Genomic DNA, 24,298 nt, shown 5'->3' with positions numbered 1-24,298 from the left:
TCCAAGTTTTCAGTTTCAAGATGGCGGAAGCATATCTCGCGTAATGGAAAGTGTCAGCAAATCGCTCTATCGCTCTGCTGGTTTCGAACTTAGCGACTTTGTTCTCGGATGCTGTAATATCCTAAGCTAAAATTCAGCTTACTGTGGCGGAGAAAAAGTTGAATGACAATCAAACTGGGGCTCCTAAACGATGTTCAGGTGCGGTTCTTATGCCCAGCCGACTTGGAGGAAGTCAAACGCTTATGTCGCGAATGGTTCCCGATCGAGTGAGTATACAAATTTATGCAGAAAGGGAGTTAATTCAGTTGAGCAGAGTGAAACGTTTCCCCAAGGATATTATTACACTAACTCAAAATGAAACGATCACGACGTTTAAAGGGCTTGGTTTATGAAAGAACATGAACAGACTCGCTGGAACTTGTCTGTTTTCGTTACAATTTTTCATGAAGCTTCTTGGTGTACTCCTTATAGACCAGCTGTACCTGAAAAGGGAACGAACGTGCACAACAGTTTCTTAAGAAAACGTTGTAAAGCGACGAAGTACATTTCATTTCTCACTCTTTAATTTGACAATTAGGCTTAACCTAAATGGAGTTGTCACACCAATCTATGTGTCCACGGCAATTTTGGCTTACAGTAAGAGAACGCTGTACTTTGCCTCATAAAACATGGCAGTTTTAGAAATTTAAATGGAACTGGGAAGAGAAATATGGACATATTTTTATTAACAAAAAATAATGGTAGCAACTATATGATGTATTCAGTTCCAGGCTTAGGTGGCATACAGGATAGGATAGGATAGGTTATTGTTGTTATGAGCAATAATTGTCAAAACAAAGCAAGCGCACAGTTTACTTCAGACGAGAGTGTCCCTTTTATCCAGGTCTCGGTTGTTCAAAGAGCGGATAACGGTACCCAGTGGATAAGTTGCTATCCAGTGGATTAAATGTACTCCAACCAATACATTTTATCAGTTGGATAGCAACTTATCCACTGGATAAAGTTATCAGCTGTTTGAGCAACTGGGGCCAGATCTACGGTAACACCATAATGGAGTTCATCAAAAAAAAATTTTAATAAAAAGTAAATAAATAAAATCAATCAATTCATGTAAATACTGTAAAATCCTTTCCAACTTTTTAATACTTGAACCCAAGATCAACTTGGTCATATAGATTTGCATTGCTTTGTACTTCTCTCTGGTTTTGTACAATAAAGCAAATAGGAGAATATTGGTAGTCCTCTTGCTGTTGGACTCTGGCATCTCCGCAGGCCCTTCGTAATGCTGTACGCAGCATAAATATTTCCTTTTTTTTAATAAATGTAATTAATTTAGCACTTCAGTCTATTTTATTCTTGGTGTAAGTTTTTATTTTTTATGGTATATTTTTGGCATATAATTTTATTTAGCATAATTATACTTTGTTAGGGGCCTTATCAGCCCCAGTCAGTTCCAAGGAGAAACAAACTGTCTGCAAGAAATGAGATGCTAGTCCATTGATACCAACAATGCACAGACCCTCTGGTCGAAAGTCTTATTCATTTGCCAGTTAACCACTGTGCTCCTTTCAGGATTTTATTGTAGAATTATATTAATTAATTGACATTTCTTTTTGGTGGTGTAGCGTTCAGATTGAAGGGTCAATGCTTCAAGGTCACATTGGTCGCTAAGTTGTCATGTTGTTTCCTACTACAAGAAGCTTTACAACACCACCTTGTCTTTCTCTACCCAGATGTATAAATGACTTTAATCAACAGGGTTCTTGTAAGGAGCCAGTAACTGGTTAACCAGTTGACTCTACCGTATTCTTTGAAATGACATCTTTAAAAGTTTTTAATTGTACATGTGTTTTGTCCTTATCTTACGCAGATACCCTGATGTTTGGTATGATGAGATAACATCAAGTTCCCGATTCTTTTCACTGGCAGCTACTTTAAACAAGAATATTATTGGCCTTCTTGTTGCAGAAGTGAAGACAAAGTCTCTGTGCAATAAAGAGGTGAAGTAATAAGCCAAAAATCCATGTTTATAAAAAGGGAAACACCATACAGAATAACCTAATACTTTGTCAGTGATAGTTCATTAACTGATGTGCAAAATACAGAAAGGGCACCGAATGATCCCTTCAAAAATTCAGAAGTATTTTCCAAAAGTTTGGTAAAGTCTTGGATCTTGAATTTTGTAGACTGGGTCTTGAAATCTTGTTTTCTGAGCTTACTAGCAGAAATTTACAGTGGATATATTATGCTCTTAGTTATAAACTGTTTTAACACCTGGGCCTCGGCATCTCAGCAGGTCTCAGATTTATTTATTTATTTATTCACCATGACATACAAACATAGAAAGTTACAATGAATATTATAGACTAAGATTGTGCATAAGTTTAGTCAAGAGTAAATAATAATGGTAAAAGAAGAAGTAAGAAGTGGCGAGGAGACCTCAAGAAATCCCCGGCCTTATACTGAGAGGTCTCCTTGGAGATATGTTAGGACTTTAAGACCAGTAAAGACATTGTATTGAGATTTTTTAACATACGGTGGTAAGACTATAAAGATTTATCATTCAGTGCCCCTTACAGAGTTGAGCTTTTCATGCCAAAGTGATCTCATCGCCTTGAAAAGAGTGGCTATATTGTGATTTTTGCCTCATGTTGGTGATGGGACTTTTCTTAAAATTGCATCCCCTTTGCTGTCCAAAAAAAAAAAATCACTTGACTGTGTAGCCATAGTTTAATTTCTGTTGTTTGTGTCCTCTAGGCCTTGCTATCAGCCTGAAGTTAAGTAATTCAAGAGAAGCCTAGTAAAATTGTTGATGCTGTTACTATATGTAGTGATTTTTTTTTTCAGGATGCTGGCATTCTTTCCTTTACATTTAGTGATGACACCTTGGTGGCATACATTTTAAGTATTGGTGTGGTCAAAGTTTATAGAAGACATGGCATAGGTGAGCTGTAAAAGGTCATCTACCTTAAATTATGTGTACATACTTCTATTGACTAGGAGGCCCATATGGCCTGCACTTAACCTGGGGCCCGTTTCTTGAAAGTCCCAATAAGTATATTTTTAAATGTTTGTTCACCAATTACACAGTGATTACAGACATGATACTTGGCCAATGTTTTCAAAGAATTATAAGATTTTAAAATTTAGTATTCAAAACTAATAAAAATTGACTTCTGTTAAGAAACATTTATCACCAAAGACACTTATTAGGCCCGGTAAGTTACTGGGACATTCGAGAAATGGGCCCCTGGTTTCTTTAGTATGATGCAACTATCATAATTACTAAAATTGTTGTTGTTATTTTATGAACATTTAAGTTAAAAATGCCTTTCAACACAAGAATGACATAGAAACCTTGGTGACCATACTGTATGTAAATTGTGGGGTAATGTTTACGAGGTTTTAAACAATCTGGCTCTGTATGTCAGTTTGTTTGTTTGTAGCCTGCATAACAGGTGCTTATCACCTGGCCCCAGTTGTTCAAAGAGCGGATAATGTTATCCACTGGATAGGTTGCTATCCGGCAGTTAAAATGTGTGCATTATTTTCCCGATAATCCTAAAATTTGTGAATAGAGTAGAAGCATATGTCAAATTTAAGTATGGGATTGCGCGGAAAACTTGCCAGAAGCGTTGGTTGGAGTATATTAATTTTGCTCCGCTAGATAGCGACTTATCCAGTGGATAAAGTTATCCGCTCTTTGAAAAACTGGGACCTGGTTTATAGCAGTTACCAATAGCATGCAAGCTACCGCCTTCAAAAGAGTTGGATAAAGTTGCATTTTATGGATGTCAATCAAAGAAAAGCTGTTCAAATTATTTTGAATTCTGACAAGATTCTCCCATTCATGTTGTCTTTTAGTATTTTGAACTCTGTATTCGCTGTAGTTGATGGCCATATAATTGCAAAACCCAGCTGCTAGCTACTTATGGTAACCCTGTACAGGCTATTTCCAGTTATTGTTCAACTTGCAGCTAACTCATTTAACCAGGAAGCTCTTTCCTTGTATTTCAGGGTCCCTGCTTCTCGACAGCTTACTCTCCCATCTCACCACACCTGAGAGACAGAACTGTAAAGCCGTCTATCTTCATGTTTTAACCACAAACTCAGCTGCAATGCAGTTTTATGAAAAGAGACATTTTCTCCAATTTCGCTACCTTCCTTTGTATTATGCTATCAATGGTGCACACAAAGACGGCTTCTCTTATGTGTTATACATTAATGGCGGAGAGCCACCTTGGACACTTGCATATCCTTTCAATTTTCCTTTCTCTTCTGTGGGTCAGGGTTATAGCTTAGTATATGTACCAGCTGCTGGCAAATTTCACCTGCGGGGAAAGACATTATCAGTTGCTGATTTTTGGCACATCCAAATAACAGTCTTTACATTCCTGCCAGCTGGATTAATAAGGTCACAAGCATTTCTTTCATTTATAATCTATTTAATTTTTGTTATAAATAAATAAAAATAAATAAGGAATTTTCAGTGGCACATCCTCAGAGTGAATTATTCATCCGCAGTTTTCAGGTCAAATTGGAAATATTTGGAAATGTAGGTTTTTGTGGAGGAAGGAAAACTAGAGTATCCGGAGAAAAACCCCCAGAGCAGGGACAAGAACCAACAACAAACTCAACCCACATATGGCGTCAACTCCGGGAATTGAACCTGGGCCACGTTGGTGGGAGGTGAGTGCTCTCACCACTGCGCGATCCCTGCTCCCCTCAATGTACTAAATGACAACAATGGTAAGTCAAGTAGTTTACACATCCTTATTCCAGCAAACTCATTATCCTTAACTTAAATCACTGATGCCTTGAAGTTTATTGGAGGCAAACTGTCCCAGCTGCGGCCCTGCAAGCTGCCACTGTATTTGATGAGTTGCTGTTACCACTGGCTTCTCTGGGTTACTCCTATCCAGTCCATTAGAGACTCCTGTGTCCGCACTCTTTGATGTCGTCAGAACATGGTGCCTACATTTACATTGTAATTAGCAGTGAAAATTATTATTAATAGTGGCAAGTCACACTTCCTTGCTTCAGTTGAACATACAAGGACTTGAAGGTGTTTCTTGTTAGTTATTATTCAGACTAATGCCATGCAATCATTTTATTGTTAGTCTATTTTTTATTTATTTTTTTTTATTGTAACTAATAGAACCCATTGCTCTGACTAGAAGTATAATTCACTTTGTACAAATTTGTTTGCAATTACTGCTGATTGGCTTGTAGCTATTGTCTATAAGAGTACAGACAATAAAAATGATGTCAGATGTAATGTGCATGCTTTCTTGATGGAAAATAAAGTCAATTCCACTCATACTTTTCCCATGTTATTGTAAGAATAAAATCCATGGTAATTTTCTATGGTCTATACTCTTATAGACCCTACATGTATAATGACGCCATAAAATGTTCAAAACTTGGCAGTAAAACCACTCACCTCACTTGAATTTGGACCTTTTATGATGTCATTTTCTTAGAGTACAGATAATTGAAAACTACTGTTGATTTGTTAAATACAACATTTGTGGGAAAAAACAGGGTGCTCATCAAAGGACAGGCTAGGGCTCATTTTGTCATGTACAAGTCCATGAATACAACCTCTAACATTGTTTAAACGTAAGAAATGGACAAAGGAAATGCTGAGAAGTCAAGCGTTAAACTTAAATCATGGATTACACTGACTAAACTTCATAGTATATTGATCTGATAGCTGAGTTTAATTTATTACAGCTGTAAGTGTTGTTGATAAATTTGCTCAAAGGTCATGTTTGTTTCTTATGTGGCCATTGGTCCTAAGCTGTCAGATAGGGAAAATAAGTGTGAGAAAAAAAAAAAAAAAAAAACAGTTCCAGGCCTCTTTCCTCTCAATCACCAAAGGCACCCCAATCTCATTTTGTGAGTCTAGTCAACTCTTCATTGTTTGTTACAATAAAATTAATGGCTGGAAATATAAGGATTTGTGTGGAACTTCAACCAACAAATTCTAGGGGATAGGTACAATGTAAAATTACGTGAAAATTCTATCTAAAATGCCTTACATATACCTTACTTTAGACTGCTTGCAGTCTGTTTCTCTCTCAAAGTTTGTGTAGTGGTAACTTGCAGCGAAAATTGTAGCTAGCGCTTGACAGATTGATTAACCCTTGACAGATCTTCATAGAAAAGGTGGTCTACAAGCAGTCTAACCTCACTTATGCAGTGTCTTTCTTGTTGTCTCTGTGGTTGTTTTGCTTAATTGAAGGCTAAACATTAGGCTCAATTTCTGCCTGTTTTTATGCCTGTGTTCCTCTGTCCACAATGAAAGAAGCATGAAAACTGTACTTTCTAATAAAAGTGAGCTTAGGGAAACACACAAAGGAAATAAATAGTTAGACTAGCTTAAAAAAAACATATACAGACAGCAAGTCAGTGGAAGTAAGGAAAGAAAGTTTTATTAAGAAAATGTTATGTTTAACTGTCTCCTAGACTCTTCTAGTATATATAGCATTCCCACACAAATCCTCATTTTTTTTTTCAGCCATTTTTCAAGTACTATTACTGTAAAGAAACTTGTAGCTGATTCACATTAATGAGATGCATGAATATTCAAGAACAGGGACATAATTACAGAGTAAATATCTACTTAGCCATACATGGTTTTACAGTAGATGTAAGTGATTGTAAGTGATGCCTAAAAATAACATAGAAACAAAAAGATGTCGGGATTAAATACATGTAGCTATGTACAGTCATAGCTTGTTTCCAAATTAATACTGTACATTTGAAACTTATCTTTGTATGGCTCAAAATTTAAAGTAAACTGTTGTTTAGCCATCTGCTGTTTCTGGTTAGTCGAGAGGGTGCGCTTACAGCGCAGCAAGACTGGAGCGAGGAGAAATAAATGAGAAGAGACTGGGGAGAGGCGGGAAGGAAAGGAAATCCTTTCTTTTTCTTTCCCCTTTTTCCCACCACTCCCCAAGCCCCTTCCGCTTGTTTGCTCCAGTTTTTTCGCGCTCGGCTATTTCACGTGACCTCTCGACTAACTAGAAAGGGACTGCCTGCAGTCTAGACACAGCTGAGCGTGTGTCTTGCAGTGGTGTTTGTGTTACATTATGCTATAAATTTGTCTGTCCAGGACCTGCCCCTCTTTACATTATTATGTCAATAATAATTATTATAATTATCATCGGTGATAATTATGTCTTAATATCTTATGAAGAAGAGGTTCAAGTGTATCTGGTCTACGAGTTTGTTCCTGCTTTGGTTTTAAAACATTTTTCAAAAGCTACAAATTATATTTTTGTTTCTTTTTTTGCAACAGTTGTAAGAAACTGTGGTTTGATTTACATGAAGTGATTTGCAGTAGTGTTAGAGAATTTAAAAGTGTAAATTGTTCATATGGATGGAAATTGCAATGAACAATTTGTACCAAATATTTTTTAACATTCTTTACTTCCTTGACAGTGTACGTCGAGCAAGAAGCTGTTTTTTTGTATGCTTTTCAAGATTGTATATAGTTTCGTCATTATTTTAGATTGTACAATTTTTGTGACTTTTGTCAAGTTAGGTACTTTTATGCTGTAAGCCTCAATATTGACGAGCATGTAATTTCTCCTAACTGTGCAATCAAACATATGGTCAGGAGAATAAAGGAGATGATCATCAAAGGGAAATTTATTGATGCTTAATTAAATTCTCTCACCTAATACCATAAGAAATATATAACAATTAGATGGCGAACTTGAGGTTTCTATCGGCTGATAGTTGGCTCGGGGCTTCAAAGACGATAGAAAGCGAGAGCGAGCCGTCTAATTGTTTTAGCATACCACAGTGATTGATCTATGAAGCAAAAAAAATCTTTATTTCATAAATTTTGATATATTTGTGCAATGATGCATGCTAAATCGCGCGCGCTCTAACAAACTGCCATCTATTGATTGATAGACGGCACCTGTGTAGCCAATCAGATTGCGCGTTACGCGATAGTCGGTCACTGAGGTATGCTAAATGAAGTATATTGGGAGAATATATTATGTTGATATTGGGGCATTAAGGTGACTTGTTTTAGTGACAACTTAATTTTAGTGATTTCCCGCTGAAAAATTTAATTGAATTTAGTTATTTTGATGCTTGTTGAGTGATTTTTGTATTTTCTGCCATCTTGTGAATAAATTTAGAAAAAAATCACTGAACAAGTTGTCACTAAAATCCCAGAAGGGGAGGGGGGGGGGGAGGTCTCAGTCATATTACTGATGGGAACCTGCAAACAAGGCTAAGCTGTTAGACCCGAAAAGTCCAATGGCCCAGAATGTAACCTCCAAAAATGCCTTTCTTTTCTGAAAAAAAAAAAAAAAAAAAAAAAAAAAAGGATGTAACAAAGCCCCTGCCAAACAAATCTTTCCTCTCAAAAAAGTCCACCAGAAAATTTTGAACCCCATTAAAGAATCTTCATAATTAATGCTAAATTCAAACCCAAAAATGTCAGTGATACACTGGGGTACCCCTCTGGGACTAAAATATTAACATAGTTACTGTAAGTAGTTAATAATATATTGTTTACAAGCTCAATAAAACATAAAATTGATATAAACCTGACTACAGGGTCTGATAAGTTGTTTTGTACATACTGTATTTTTAAACATAATTTTGAGAAAAATACAAACACTTTTGAATTTGAAAGGCATGTTTCGGACACATATCCATTATCAGTTTTGGGATGTTACAAGTTGTGAAAATATAAGTTTTCAAAAAGTCAACATCTTGTGAAGCTTTTCATGCCTTCCTTGAGAACTTCTCTAACTGGCAGAAATTGCTTGCAGTCAGCTTTTCATGGTACTTGGCTGCTAGATCGAGAATGATATCACCGAAATTTCTTAATGGTATGAGAGATTTAAACATTCAAGAAAAGTACACACTTGAATACTGTATTTTCCCAAGTGTTAGCCAGGGGTGGTTATTTTTGTTTTTATTTATATTCTTTACGTAGAGCCCAGTCATTTTTGGATGTCAATTAGGGGTGATTATTTGAGCAATAGCTTTTTATTTCCGATTGCATTTTCAAAATTTTGGTTTAAATGAAGCAAGTCTCTCTGGCTTAAAGAACCTCTAGATCTCTAAAATGAAACCCAGCCCAACTCTGTCGCTCTGTGGGCCCGCTGACCCAAACCAGTGGAATGTAAGGCCCAGAGAACTCCCACCTGCCTTTACATAAAAGGACGTTCTGGATCTACCACTAAAACATGCTAGTTGAAAAGAGCAAGGTTTAATTAGCAGGTTGACATGAGGGAGAATGAAGTTCGGATATTTCATGCAACCAGGGCCCACTTGCTCGAAGCATGGTTAGCGCTAACCCTACTTAAATACCATGACAACCTATAAGTTTTAATACCTTTTAACCAATGGTTAGCGCTAACCATGCTTCGAGCAACTCAGCCCAGGAGTCCTGGGGTAACTCAGTTGAAGAAAAAGTATTAAAAAAAAAGGCACAAGTTTGGGCAATAATCTCCAACTCTCACCCAATGCTGTATTATTATGTCGTGTGGGGTAAGGGACGGGTTAAGGTAAAAAAAAAAAAAAAAAAAAAAAAAAAAAAAAGGCACAAGTTTTTGTCATCTTCAAAGTTGAATGTGTTACTGACAGAATTAATCCTTCAAGTTTAGTTAATGAGATTGTGATTACCCCAATTATGATGATGAAATTCAGGTTTCTGACATCCACGTTTTTTAAATGCTTTTTGTCATTGTAAAAGTATGAAACTTATGTCAGTTTTTAATGCGTCAGTCCTTTTATAGAGTGTGTGCATGGCTGCCATGTTGGAGGACTAAAACAATAGAAGATATTTGCATAAAAATAGAATATATTACCCAAAAGAAAATCATTGTATTGTTTTGGTCCTCCAACATGGCTGTCGTGCACACACTCTATTGATGATAAATTTCATCATGACATTGTGTAAGTTTACTGTGGATCAGTGAAACAAACTGTGACAATGTTGTGATGAAATTTATCACCAATAACATCAGTGGAAAGATACATTTTGTCCAGTCGACTACTAAAACCATTGAACAACTTGTGGTTGCCGAGAATGATGTATTATTCAGTCAGTGACCAATTTGGCACACTTGGAAAAAGTATCCAATGATCTGCCGATTACTTAGTTCAGATGCTCTACAACTGAGCTACACAAGGTCAGCCATAGGCACGCAGTCAATGAAGTGCACTATTCCTTTACAGAAAATTTGTGTCTTCAAGCAAGTGATGAGAGCACTAACAAGAATGAAGTACTTGCACCAGCCTTTGGGTTCACACTACACTTATTTTATGCTCTCAATCCTCTGTTGCGCATTAGAAACAAAGCACAGTCAAGACTTCACTATTGAATGAATATTTCACAGGAAACTGTACTACTAAAGGCCCGTTTAAACGGTTTTAACATTTTGACTAACACTTGTTCAACAAAAGTTTAATGTTGGGCAAATGTTGAACTGAGTGTTCAAATGGCTTAAACACCATTCAACATATTTTTCGAGAGCAACTGAAATGTTGAATCGATGTTGAGTGAAAGTTTAAAACCAATTTAATTTGATTCAACATGCTTTCAACATTTTTTACACTTTCAACAATGTTGAACAACCTGTTCAAATGCCTCTGACATTTGGTTCAACAAAGTGTTGAACATATGTTGAAGGAAACGTTGAAACCATTTAAATGGGCCTTGAGACTATATTCAAAATATTTCTTCAGATATTGTCCTTATCCAGTTTAGGGATTTTAAATCCATGAAAACATATGGGCCTTAAAAGGAAAAATGTTCCATGTTATGGCTCCCACATACTATTACAGTCACTAGTCTTTGTAAAATGGATAAGGGGGTTAGTTTCTAAAGAAACTGTGGTGCTGTGTTGGTGGGGAGTAGAAACGAATGTTTGGTTTTATCAACAAAGTTAATAACAAAAGGAAAATTGGCCACCGTAAAGAGATTCAACTTGCCAGTGTGGTTGCACCAACAACGACGTGGTTAAATAACCGACTAGTAACCAAAGAGACTTTCATTTGATTAGCCTTTCAGGACAACATGTTTTTATTTTCACTTGCAAGGATTTTATTCTTACACTGTGAAATATTCCATTGTAATAGGACTTTCATGGCTTTGAATACTTCTTCACATATTGGCTTTTATTAATTTTAGTCACAGTGGCATCATTTTGGTTTTTGGCCACATGTTACATTGAGCTTCATATCTGTACCCATCTTGTTGCTTACTGAGTGAAATGACCCCATAACCATCAAGGTTCTTTCAAGAGTATTCAGTCGTAACAGGTGTTACAGGTTACAGTGCCTTACGATAGCTCCAAGTCAAATTTGTTACCTCCACAACACAACAGTTTGAGAAAGATACCACTGTCTTTATTAATTTTCATAGTATGTATAATTGAGTAAAATGTACAAAACAAGAACTGCAACTTATAGTTTCCTTGGTGTTACACCCTGCAAGCACAAAATAAGAGGCAAAGATGGGTTAAAATCATCTAACACAACACAATAATTTTCTGTCAAGTTATAAATGCTACAACCCAAAGGATTACACTTTGAAAAGTTTGCCATGGAAAAGAAGCGAGTCAAGGTTCAGTGATCAGCGTCAAATTTCTCCCTGTAATATCAATGCTTATTCAACCTCTGAGATCATAAGAATTAAGGATATGATCACCTAAGGCAAATTTTCTTGACATTTTAATAATTTCTCCACAGTTCTTTTATAAGAAAAGTATGGGGACAAGGTAGGAGAATTTAAACTTGTCACTTGTCATGCAGTTCTTCATAAAGAACAGGGACCAATTTAACAGAACTTTTACATTTTGTAGTTCTTAAGCTGGACCCTTCTTTTAACATGCACACACGAGAAAGAACTCAATAACAAGTTTAAAACTGTGTTTAATAATCTGAGAAGACTTCTAACCATGTTAATTAAACTTGTTTTCAAAATGAGTTTGCACACATGTAATTAATTGAAAGGGTCCACATGGCTAGCTACAAGTGTTCACAATAAAAGTAAAAAAAGAGCTTTCTATCATTAACCCCTAATATCAAAGAGCAAATTCTCCCATCTTATCCCCATAAATTTCTTATTAAGGTACTGGCGAGAAGTTATTAAAATGTCAAAAAAATTCACCGTGGGTGATCATGTCCTCAATTCTCATGACCTCAAAAGTTGAATAAGCATTGAAATTACAGGGGGAATTTGATGCTGATCACTCACAAGCAGTGGTGTGGTCAGACAGTTCTGGCTTGTCACACAAGGTGACAAAGAGTTATCATCATTGTCGATATGATGGGGAAAAAAGTTGCGCATCACTCCACACACTAACATTGTACTACAAACTTGTTTCAGTATAAACAGAACATTGCAAGACAATTCTTTTAGGCGTCTATGTGTAGTAAAATTCCTGGACCTAGAAAATAGATAATCTCTGATGTTGAATCCAGGCATGTTAGCTTGCATTTGATGCAACAGTAACCACTGTATTCACAAACAAACATGCCCACTCTAGCTGAAGTTAACAGAACAATGTAGAAGTACAATGTACTATCACACCATACTTACCAACTTATGATTTAGAACTTCTTTCAAAGATCTAGTACCTGCAAAAAGAAAGCTTTGACTCAAAAATACTGTATTGAGTAATAACATCTACCGTATTTATTCGTCTACAAGCCGAGCTTGGCTATAAGCCGAGACCCTAAACTTGTGAGACATGATAGTGGGCAAAAGCTTACAGAAAAAAATCGAAAAAATATCGGCTATAAGCCGAGACCAAGGTTTCTAAACAAAAAGTTACTTGAGCGTTCGTTCAAGAAACCTTTCCTCTCAGGAAACATGTTGAAAGTTATTGTTTAGAATAAAATCACACCTTTTAGAAACAATGAAAAGCTTTTTAATTGATTCTAACTGCACTATAAAGCAGAAAACTTAAAAACGAATGCCACCAGACTGATTTTTATCGTCACAAACTACCAACTGCTTACCGAAGCCAATAATCAATCGCTTGCCGTCATCATGCCGAAAGCACGCCGTTCATCGTACAATATGGCTTTCAAGCTTAAAGTTGTTGCAGAAGCGGAAGCAGTCGAGAACAACTCCGAGATTGCTCGAGAGTATGGACTTAGTGAGTCCATGGTCCGTCGTTGGCGCAGAGATCAGGCCAAACTCTTCAACGGTGAGCTGAAGATGTCGGCGAAGCGTACAACTATGGGTCGCTTTACCCCAAAGTATCCTGAGCTAGACCAGCAGATATTGGAGTGGTTCACCGAGCAAAGAGATCAAGGTGAATAAATGTTTGACGCTGATTTGTTTTGAAATTGTTTCAAAAGGAGCGTTAAATGAAGAATTGATAAAAAACGACAGGCATGTTCACAAGGATGAACGCACGTGAGTTTGTTTTTCAAAGCGTGGGAATTGACACTTCCCATTGGTCGGATTTGCTAATCGTCATAACAAATTAACAATGCTTGTCAGCTCAAAGTAAACAAACTCTCGAGTCGCTTGAATTTTATTCATTTACATGGTTTTTCATTTATTTTCATAGGTTTTGCTGTGAGTGGATTGATGCTACGCCTGAAGGCAAAAGAATTTTCAACTGATCCCGCATTCAAAGCTTCCCTTGGTTGGTATCAGAACTGGAAACGACGACACTCGGTGAGCTTGCGTGCGAAGACAACCCTAGCCCAGCGACTGCCAGAAGACATGGAGGAGAAAATTGTGCAGTTTCACCGCTTCATCATAGCAGCCAGGCAACGAGCTGGGTATCCTTTATCCAGAATCTACAACATGGATGAGACACCGATGCGCTTCGAACTTCCATCAACGCGTTCGCTGGAGTTCACCGGCAGCCGAACGGTTCCCATAAAAACCTGCGGAGCAGAAAAGCGGAGCTTCACTGTCACACTTGCCGTCGCTGCGGATGGAACAAAACTTCCACCCAAGGTCATCTTCAAAGGTGTCCGGTTTCCGAGAGATCTCGTCGTTCCAGATTCCCTCCGTGTTTCTTTCCACAAGAAAGGGTGGATGGATGAGTCAGGTGTGAAGGAGTGGATTCGCCAGTGTTTGCCGCGCACCCCTCGTAATGAACAGTCGCTGTTAGTGTGGGACTCATTCCGAGCTCACTTGACCGATGAAGTGAAAGAAGACCTCAACCGGCGGAAAATTGATGTAGCAGTTATCCCTGGAGGCCTGACCCCTGTTTTACAGCCGTTAGACAAGTGTTTGAACAAGCCGTTCAAGGACAATGTCCGAAGAAAGTACTTGGCCTGGATGATCAGCGGCCCGTTCGAGTATACTCCGGCTGGAAAGAAGAAGGCACCGTCGAGAAATCTTGTACTTCGATGGGTGCATGAAGCATGGCGAGAGATTCCGGCGGAGATGGTTACTAAGTCCTTCAAGACCTGTGGAATCTCCAACTCTTTAGATGGAACTGAGGACGACGTCGTGTACACTGAAGAGGTGCAGGAAATCGACGACGATGAAGAAGACAACGAGTTCGACACGGAAAGTGAAGGCGAGAGCGATGGCGAGTAAACTGTTGGTCAGTTGAAAGCTCTTTAACAAACGGCTCCTTTAGGAGCCACCACATATATAAAAGTCAATGACCAACTTCAATTTGTTTTTTCATATATTTCTGTATGCAGTACTATCTCGGCTTATAGACAAATAAATCTATGTTTCCCATGAATTTGCTGTTTCGGAAAAATTTTGTTTGGAAAAACACTCGGCTATAAGCCGAGGACCCTTCTCTAGTTCAAATTTTCGAGATTTTGGTAAAGTTTTGTGAAAAAATTGCTCGGCTTGTAGACAAATAAATACGGTAGTCTTGTACAACTTTCTCCAGAGCACCAGTCAGACATCCAAGGAATAAGAGCCATCAGCAAGATGCAATTATCTTTCTGGTGGAAACTGCGAATATGGCTGATAATCATCATCCTGGTACTCACATGAGCAGTTGTGTACATCAGTTTTTGTTCCAAGTGTGATCATCCCAACCCCAACCCCGGAAATTCAGTCAAAAGTATCGTCCATATTTCAAAAAACCGTTACACAACAAAAACTCACCCTGCTAGACCTTGGTTACAATTCTACTCTCCTGCAGGCAGCAAATGGAGAACCCTAAAAGATTCAAATACATTATTCTGTAAAAGGTAAACTGTAAAAGGTAAACTGAGCAGCTACAGTTTATAAACCAGTCAAACATCCAAGGAATAAATGCCATCAGCAAGATGCAATTATCTTTCTGGTGGAAACTGCGAATATGGCTGATAATCATCATCCTGGTTTACACTGCGTCCTTCAAATAAACAAACTACAAAAGCTTAACCCACTGATCACCGTGCTGGCCAAAACTGGCTGTAATTTCTCGCATGATCACCTTCGGTTCCTGCCTCCCCTACAACGTGCATTTGAAGCGAAATTTATTTGTGCATGGTCATAAAATATAATGTGTGAAAATTATGTATGATTCCAAAGTTTGAGTTGTAAAGGGCAAAAACTGAAAATTTTACAAGCACCGAAAGTTGGACCATTTCCACCAGAAAAATGGTCTCGAGACTGCATGCATCAAGTTCATTGCAAAATTCTCTCTGTGATGTAATGTTGGGGTCAATAGTTTTGTTTATGCTTACTGTTTCTACCTAAAAGGGAAACTGACTCCCTTCATTTTACTACTATTTTTTTAATCTTTCATTGTTAGGGGCACCAGCAATGCAATATCTCTCTCTGGAAGCCCTCTCTTTTGTACTATCGGCCATATTGTACCCAACATTACATCAGCAGATGTTATGACTGGGTGATTTGAACATCCATTTTTCAAAATAGTCCAACTTTCAGCGCTTGTAAAATCATCTAGTTTCATCCTAGACATCTCATACTTTGGAAACTTGGATTTCAAACGTTATACTTTACAACTGTGCAAAAATAAATTTTGCTTCATGTGCACTTCAATGCATATTGAACATTTTCATTCGAATTATGTATAAAAAAGTATGTTTACCTTACTTCCCTCAAAATGGCTAGATGACATGGCCTGTTAAATTAATACAGCATCTGCAACAGAAGATGATGCAACAGAACTGTTATCCCTGGATGACTTACAACTGTTTTACAAACATGCTATTGCTAAAATGTATGTTATAACATGCTATTGTTACATGTATGTATTTATGTATTGCTAGATATAGGTAAGTGGAATGAACTGGAAGTTGTGTATTTTTACTGCACATGGGGTTGGAAATAACCACTTTGCAAATTTGGCTGAATTTTGGAAAACCTCTGGAAATGGCTGATGATCAACTGATTAATGAAACCACTGAATTACTAGTTCTGATCCTCTACCACTGAGTTATACGAGACTGATATCGGGATCAAGTTAACATAACAAAAAAAACGTAACAATAAACTGAATGCAGTCAGAGAGGTTTGGCTTGGTCACACATGGTGACAGAAGGGTTATCGTCATTGTCGATAAGATGGGGAAAAAAGTTTTGCTCATCACTCTGCATCAGCTTATTGATATACAGCTGTTTAATTACAAGATCAGAAATCACCTGAAAATTTTAAGTTACATGTATTTGGAATAAAGAATGAATACTAACCATGGGATAATTGAGAATATCCTTGATCACATGGGCTGTTCAACTTCCAGATGTAGCTACAAGAGAGTATCAATCTGTCAGCTTCAGTCCATCAAGTTCAAATGACACGCCAAAAAAGGTTTACAAGGAGAGCATCAGACTGACGTGACTTCTCAGCATCATTGCTAAGACAGGGATAACTGAAAGTTTCTCATCACAACTCTCCAAATTCTAATTTCATTACACTGTAAGCAGTCTAGAATTTGTCCAAGTAACAATAACAAAACTGTCTGCAATGCTACTGACTAGTTTTCAATTTCAACTTAAATGTAATATTATGGAATTTACACAAGCAGACACTAATCTCTTATACTCACCACTGCTGGGAGTTAGAAAAGGTCCTATGTGATAAGCACATCTGAAAATATACAAAGACAGAGCTTTCCTTTCATATTCAAGACAAATTGGTCACATTGTGGTAAGCAACAAGCAAGTTGTTTCAGAATAAGAATGCGTTCAATGTGCAACTTATGTTGCACTCATACAAGAGGTGTCAGAAGTTTTCATCATATACAACTTGACCTTGTTACACTTTCACACAATTTCTTGTTTTCATTTTCACTTTGTTGAAGCTGGCTACTCAGTGTTTAAAGTCTTACCTTGTCAAAGACAACAATGGAGCCACAAAAGGAGACCTAAAGTCAAGCAAACATATGCAACTTTTAGTATTTCACTTTTGCCTTTTCCAATAAAGAAACCAAGTCTGTCTAAAGTCTGTGATAGATTCAGACCATCAAAGTTTTCTTCAAGACTTTGTCATTCAGAGACTCTAGTCTAAAAGCTTCATCATACTATCACAAACTCTTCATTTTAAGATCATTAGCCCTTGTACTCTCCAAGGCAACACTTTGCTCTGCAGGTTTCTGAATTAAAACCCTTCAAAGGCACCAAATAAAAACCACTGAACAACGATATCATATAGGTGTTGGTTTCTTGATATTTTGTAAAAAATAAAGTTTAAAACCTTTCTACTGTTTCAATCCCTGTCCTCTCTGCCCCACCAACCTGCAAATTTGCTAGAGTTCCACAATAAACCAAACGTTGGTGTGATGTCTAACGACCTTACTAAGGAAATTGAATGTAATGTAAGATGTAAACCAAATTTTAAAACGTTTACTTACCACATCCACTCATCTGCCAGTGATAGTGCCATTTTGTAAATTTTAAAGATCTCCATAATACATCGCTGAAAAGAAACCAACAAAAAAACTTTTAAAAAGGAAACAACAACTGAAAATATTTTTCCAGAACAAGCAAGTACTGCTCTTGAAAGCCTGTTGCACAAACCATCAACTTTGTTCTCGAGTTATCAACATTGGCAAGAGGAACTTGCCACAAAAAATGGATGGTAGACTAACTCACTGACACCTCCAACATCTTAAGATACCTTTCCTGAAGATTATGCCTGGGCGTTTATACCTGTACTACCACAAAGAATTGATTTCCAACAAAGGCTTTTTGTCATTAATTTTTTTTTATCCTACACTCAACAAAATAGTGACCATGTGATACTTTTTTAAAATCACAAAACCTGTTGTACACCCATTTTAAGGGGCATTCAGGATCAATATGAGCTGTAGCAGTTTCACAGTTTGAACTCAGGTAAAATCCCTTGACCCAGCTTCAGACAAATGCCTCGATTCGACATCACAATTTCCAAGAAGCCACACAAAACGTGATGCTTCGAAGATTTGTCAGGCTCGTCATCTTGTGTCATCACTAGCTGGAACACTGAAATCATGGGAGGTGAACTTTGACCCTATCCACGTTTCCATGAAAGGGGCAAAACATCTCCTTGGATTTCAGACTTCATGGCAAAAAAAAATTGCAATTCTTTTAGCGAAAACAAAACTACCCTACCTAACCCCAGCAACTAGCTATACCCAATTTCCGGTGCTGTAAATTGGTTGAGATGCTTAACGAAATTAAGCCATACTACATGCAAATACCCTACAAACCTCAAAGAGTCTAAAATGATTAAAATTTGCTTGTTCTTGACTCGATCATTGAATAGTGGAATTAAAAACGACTACAAGAACCAAAATATGACAACTTTTTCTTCGTCCAGACAGCACAAAGTCTTTTATTTTGTCAGTAATTCTGTTTTAGTGAGCAGGGAGGAAGAAACCACGTGCGCGAGATGAAAGAATGAATCCTTAAAACTCTATCCTAAGTCAAATTAACCTTTAAAACATGTAATCGGAAAACAACGAACTCTAAAAGTTTCCAACATGTTCGTAATTACTGCAGAAGAAGGGATTAACCCAACACTGAAGTTCAAATTCACGGCTTACCTCTGCAAACAACCTTCACCATACGCCATCTTGAGTACCTCGTGCAAAGGCAACGCTTGGCCGGTTTTTATATTAGCCGACACGTGATCGAAATGCAATGCAATGGTTGGTTGCCAGTGTTTTCAATTGTTTACCATTCATTCCACTCCTACCCCTCCCCTACCCCATCCCGTTTTTGCACAATCGGCCAATCAAACATTTTTTTCTCCAATCCCGACACCCCTATGTGGTGAGTTCATTTTTCGTAAAACTAAATTTTCCACAAACAAGTTCTTTCTTGGAGACTTTCTATTCTCTACAAAGAATAAGGAAAAATAGATAAATTTGCAAAAAATAAATCAAGGAATTTAAAGTTAAGTTCAGCAAAATGGTTAAACAAAACTACCCCCCTCCCCGTCACCCCCAAAAAACCAGACTGATTAGGGAGTGTAAGATCCAACGAGACCATAAAAAAAAAAAACAGAAAAAAAGTAGATTTAGTAAGTAAAACAATAACTTTGCACCTGCATCACACTTTTTGGTACATTTTTTTTGCCGTTTCTTTTACGTGGACTACCATGTGAAATTTCCTAATTTCACGTTTGAAGGAGGACGTAAACAAAAGACAACAAATTTTTCTTTCTCTTTTAAAATTTGGCTTAAACCGGGCAGTAAGAATCCGACTGTGGAACAATTTTTTCTCTGGCTCTTGAGAGGACATATTTGTGTCCTTCGACAACGCGCGAACACTAAATTGTTATACACTAAGGAGGTCTAAGGACATTTGTATTGCTATAATGAGCAGATGCCTTAGAAAACAAGTAGTTTATTTTAACAGCTCAGTTAGGGCTTAAGATTGGTTGATTTCTATCCATTTTGGGTCTTATTTCCGATTCACAAGGTAGGAGTACCTTTGTTGTTGTTGTTGTTGTTGTTGTTGTTGTTGTATACAGTCATTTCAACTAACGTTGTCGGTTCAAAGCATGAAGCTAAAAGACAAGACCGAAAGTTTACGTCGGATTTTTATGAATAAATTCATCAAAATCAGTCATGCCTGGAGAAAACAATAGGTTGTAATTAGCAGTGCAATGACCTGCACGTGCAGGGATGATTTTGATGAAATTATTCATAAAAAATAATCCCACAAAACATTGCGGTCTTGTCTTTTAGCTTGATTTTAATCCGACAACGTTAATAGACCATTTCCATGATGACGTCAATTGACTACAACTACCAGAATTCATTTCGTTTTCCTTTTCAAATTCAATTTTTGTAATCCCAGTGGGGAGCAAAGAACAATAGCTCTAATTAGCATGAGAAAACAAAAACCAGAAGGATTCTGGTAGTTGTAGTAAAATGACGCCATAGTGAAAATGTCCTATTGAAATAGCTGTATAAAAACAAACTGTTAGCGAAGGAAACTGAGAGGCAGTAAACACATTTTTAAAGGGCTGTGAAAAGGCATTTGCAGCGTCTGCGTTTAAGACTGATTGCTGCACATTAATTTGGTTTAATTATTTATTTTTTGGCAAACTGTTTCGTAACTTCCAAAAATTCTGGGGGGATCAAGGCCCCCCCCCCCCTTGTCCCTCCCCCTGCTATGGGCTTGCTAAATGTATCATTTTATCCGTATTTAAGTTTGACTGCCTGATCTTTGAGATGTTGTTCATTAAGAAATTGAGCCCTGAGTTAAATACTCGTATTTATACTGTTCATTTTAAAAACATTTGGTCAAAATAAAAATGTTCTTAACTGAGTCTAAGTCCAGGTAATGTTCTTAGTATGTTCTTAAATTTTAGTTCATCTCAGCCACAACGTTCTTATAAAAAAGGTTTTATTGAAAAAAAAAAAAAAAAGAGTATCATATACTGCCAATTAAACACAGAAGTAGTCAGTGTGGCCATCATATGAAAGTTATTGAAGAGTCTGGTTAGATTCTCCTGGTTATTAAAATGGAAAATCGCCAAAAAAAAGTTTAGCCCTTTTGTATTTCTTCACTTCAAGGGGTATACAGCTTGGCTTCTTTGCAGTCGACGTTTGGAGACCAAACAAGTAATTTACGCCAAAAATAACTGACATGTTCGATTGCGTGCCAAGATATTATTAACCACAAATCTCACCAAAGCCCGGGTTAATTTGTTGCAAATCTATGTTAAAACGGGGTTAAACTGCGACCGTGGGAAATAAACAGGTTTATATAAATATTTTACCAACGCGTTGTTGGGCACTCTAGTGATAAAATTAGAATTTATCTTGTGTGTACTCTTTTTTTAATAAGAACCTTTTTTTTTTATAAGAACGTGTAGGCTGAGATTAACTAAAATAAAAGAACATACTAAGAACATTATCCAGGCAAATGTTTTACGGATAAAGTAAGTACATGTAAAACTTCAATCTATACACTCCAATTAACCCAAATGATAAGAGGACACATTTTAAACTTTTCCTGTACTCGAAACACATGATGGTTTTCTGCATTTTCGCCGCAAAATCTGGTAACTTAATTTCACGTTGCGAACTTCTGCGGTCGATTAGTTTTCGTAAAGCCAAATTTACCGAGAGTTGGCCGCCGGGAAATCCTGTACCCAGCACTAGAGAACATGTAAGCCGCGCGACAGAGCATGTCACAAACAACTTGACTCCACGTTACGGCACAGATTTATTGAAATACTATTACGGGCAACTTAAGAACAACTTAAGAACTTTTTCAGGTTCAAACTGAATTGCCAAAAACAAGAAGAAGAAGAAGGAGAAGAAGAAGAAGAAGAAGAAGAAGAAGAAGAAGAAGAAGAAGAAGAAGAAGAAGAAGAAGAAGAAGAAGAAGAAGAAGAAGAAGAAGAAGAAGAAGAAGAAGAAGAAGAAGAAGTAGAAGAAGAAGCCTCAGCCTCAAAATTAGACGTTCTTGGACAGTGTTCTGATTTAGCCATGAAATTAAATCGTCTGGTAGGAATGAGTCTGCTCTGTAATCTGCCTTACATAACAATGCAAATGCGAACATATAGTTTGCGTGACCCGTTGACAGAACAATCTAGAAAAGTTCATTAAGGCATTTTTGCATGTCTGTTTCACATCCCGAAAGCTTCGTCCCAGAATTCACACATCTGTATAAAGTTGACGTCATTTGTGCACGCTTCTATTGCTGTGAGTGTTCTCCTAAACGTTATTTCAATATATTTTTTTACGCTTCAAAGGATAGTCTTCTGATAGTAGTTTTAGGATCACCATGAAGCACTCTAAACTTGTTTACTTTTCGTGACTTTTTGCGGCTTCTAAAAGTTCGCGTGACATAGCTGTTTGCGTGACTTCATTGATTGATGTTTTAATCGAGGTCACGTTATAAACATGATCCTGTTTGCTCGGAATGGTCTGCCGGTTTCCGGTGTGAATAAATAGAAATATATATATATATTTTATTTCCCTTTGGGAAAGCATATTTAATAAGACAAAAAGAGGCAGTTGCCAAGAATTCTGACCAAAGGTTACCCCGCAAAATTATTGAATGAATGCTTTTTTTTTTTTTTTTTAAATAAAATTACACACAAAAAATTTTATTACATGTTTAAACACGAAAATACATTGGGAAGACGGATTGTCTCGATTGGACCACAAAGATGCATTTTGAAAGTTTGTTTCTAAATTTAAAATCCTCAGAAATCCTCTAAATTTCTTATTAAAACAGCTCAAGGTGGTTTAACTTTGATTACCGAGGCGTGGCCGTCACATGTAAGTTTTGAAGAGTCCTTTACAAAAATACACTGTGGTGCGGTTAGATTCTCCTGGTGTTTCAAATGAAAAACTTGCAAAAATCTTGTCCGTTCTGTATTTCTTCACTCGGTTGGGATAAACAGTCTGTGCACTTTGAAGCTTTTAAGTCGATGTTTAGAGACTAAGCAAGGATCACGCCAAAAATAACGGATCTGGCTCCGTGCGATGGCTTGTGGTGACCTAACATCTTAACCACAGATCTGACCAACGCCCGAATTAACTTGCCGTAAATCTCGTGTTAAAACTAGGCTGAACTGTTGGTTTTTGAATTAAATAGGATTATCCTTCGAAGCATTGTACAAATGCCTTGTCACGTATGCAAACCGTAAAACAGCTGAAACTAGGGCAGCTTGTCTTATAAGCGGGCACAAGAAAACGGACACGATTTTTTGCAGTGTTTATTTCCAAACTTCTCCTAGCTAATCATGAGATACTTTTTCTTGTATCACTTGAAAAGAGTTATGTCAGGAGTTATGTCAATATTGCACACGAAAACCTGTCAAATCGAACAGCGTAGCCACCCACTTCGTGTGATGTGGATCTCACGTTTATTCCGTGGACGAAAACCGCAAGTGTGACCATTCAAATGAAAGCTTGTCAGTGGTTCTTCCCATATGGTGCTGCTTTTTTGTGTGCGTTTTTCAAAGAGAAAGAAATTTGGAATTTATCTTGAATTTTGATTTCAGCTCTTCTTGGGTGTGGCAGAGACCGGACAAGCCAGAGAATTCGTGTTGTGTCTACAGCTGAGGATTGATTGTTGGTTATGTGTCATTTACTTAAACGATTTAAGAAACTTATGCGACTTGTCTGACAAGTAAATTATCGCTCTATCATCCCGCTCGGAAACTGCTAATTGGAAAAAAACATTTTTTAGATTTTTTTGTTTTTCTAGTTAACCTTGCGGTCAGATCAATTTCAAAGGCTGAGGAATTCCAAAGCAAAGCTCTGTCCTGGGAGCTCAGTGCATCTGTCCTGAACAGCGAGAATGTGGCTATTCACAGTCAGAAACAAAGTTGAAGAATAAGTCAGTGTTTCGCAATGTCCGCATTGAAAACAAGTTCTCACAAAAAGCGTCGCCATGCATTTGTCATCTGCCTCTATAGGAGGATCAGCTACAGATTCCCACGGTTGGATGACCGGCGATGCAAATCTTGGCACATTTCAGCCGTCAAATTGTTATCTTAGATGAGAAAAAGGTTATGCTTCAATAAGTGCCAAGTTCAAAAATAAGAACATCTGAAATTTAATATTGCAAAGAAAATTGTAAAAAAATAGAGAGGTGGGGTTGGGGCGGGAGGGGGAGAAAGAACACGAAAACACTATCAACACTACAGGAACGAAGCGGCTGATGGCTTTCAATTAAATGGTCACACCAGCCTTCCGTCGATCAACCACTTTGCCAAAGCGCTGAATTGCATCAGGGAGATTTCAGGCTTTACAATAAAATACAATATGGTTTGGGGGAGCAGGGATGGCGCAGTGGTGAGAGCACTCTCCTCCCACCAATGTGGCCCAGGTTTGATACCCGGACTCGGCGTCAGTTGTGGGTTGTCTTTGTTGTTTGTTCTCGTCCTTGCTCCAATAGGTTCTTCTTCGGG

The 24,298-nt window shown here is 37.5% G+C and overlaps 1 protein-coding gene and 1 long non-coding RNA gene across 3 annotated transcripts; one reads left to right on the top strand and one right to left on the bottom strand.

Moving 5' to 3' along the window:
* The first annotated feature begins 2 nt into the window (after window positions 1-2).
* LOC146458558 (N-alpha-acetyltransferase 60-like) lies at window positions 3-8,309 on the top strand. The gene is made up of 5 exons (XM_085090616.1): window positions 3-266; window positions 1,871-2,000; window positions 2,848-2,944; window positions 4,018-4,252; window positions 4,811-8,309. The coding sequence occupies exons 1-5, from the start codon at window positions 163-165 to the stop codon at window positions 4,953-4,955; spliced, it is 711 nt and encodes a 236-aa protein (XP_084946742.1). The 5' UTR covers window positions 3-162; the 3' UTR covers window positions 4,956-8,309.
* A 1,436-nt stretch (window positions 8,310-9,745) lies between these two features.
* Window positions 9,746-19,239, bottom strand: LOC146458557 (uncharacterized). 2 transcript variants are annotated; one of them, XR_014858225.1, is made up of 10 exons: window positions 18,957-19,239; window positions 17,784-17,848; window positions 17,262-17,297; window positions 16,980-17,020; window positions 16,624-16,679; window positions 16,023-16,075; window positions 15,089-15,142; window positions 12,587-12,624; window positions 9,903-11,472; window positions 9,746-9,767 (listed from the first exon to the last, which is right to left on the bottom strand). It is a non-coding gene; the product is annotated as an uncharacterized LOC146458557 (long non-coding RNA). The 2 variants fall into 2 exon arrangements; XR_014858224.1 differs by lacking the exon at window positions 18,957-19,239 and having other exon boundaries at window positions 17,784-18,950.
* Window positions 19,240-24,298: the final 5,059 nt, after the last annotated feature.

Source organism: Pavona decussata, unplaced genomic scaffold (genome assembly GCF_977016875.1).
Source record: "Pavona decussata unplaced genomic scaffold, jaPavDecu1.1 SCAFFOLD_233, whole genome shotgun sequence".
Taxonomy (NCBI): Eukaryota; Metazoa; Cnidaria; class Anthozoa; order Scleractinia; family Agariciidae; genus Pavona; species Pavona decussata.
This window is presented reverse-complemented; position numbering and strand designations above follow the sequence as displayed.

Coding starts and splice junctions, on each gene's coding strand:
- LOC146458558 (XM_085090616.1), top strand. CDS start 163: ATGACAATCAAACTGGGGCTCCTAAACGATGTTCAGGTGCGGTTCTTA. Junction 267..1,870: donor CGCGAATGGTTCCCGATCGA/GTGAGTATACAA, acceptor TATCTTACGCAG/ATACCCTGATGTTTGGTATG. Junction 4,253..4,810: donor GAGCCACCTTGGACACTTGC/ATATCCTTTCAA, acceptor AACTTAAATCAC/TGATGCCTTGAAGTTTATTG.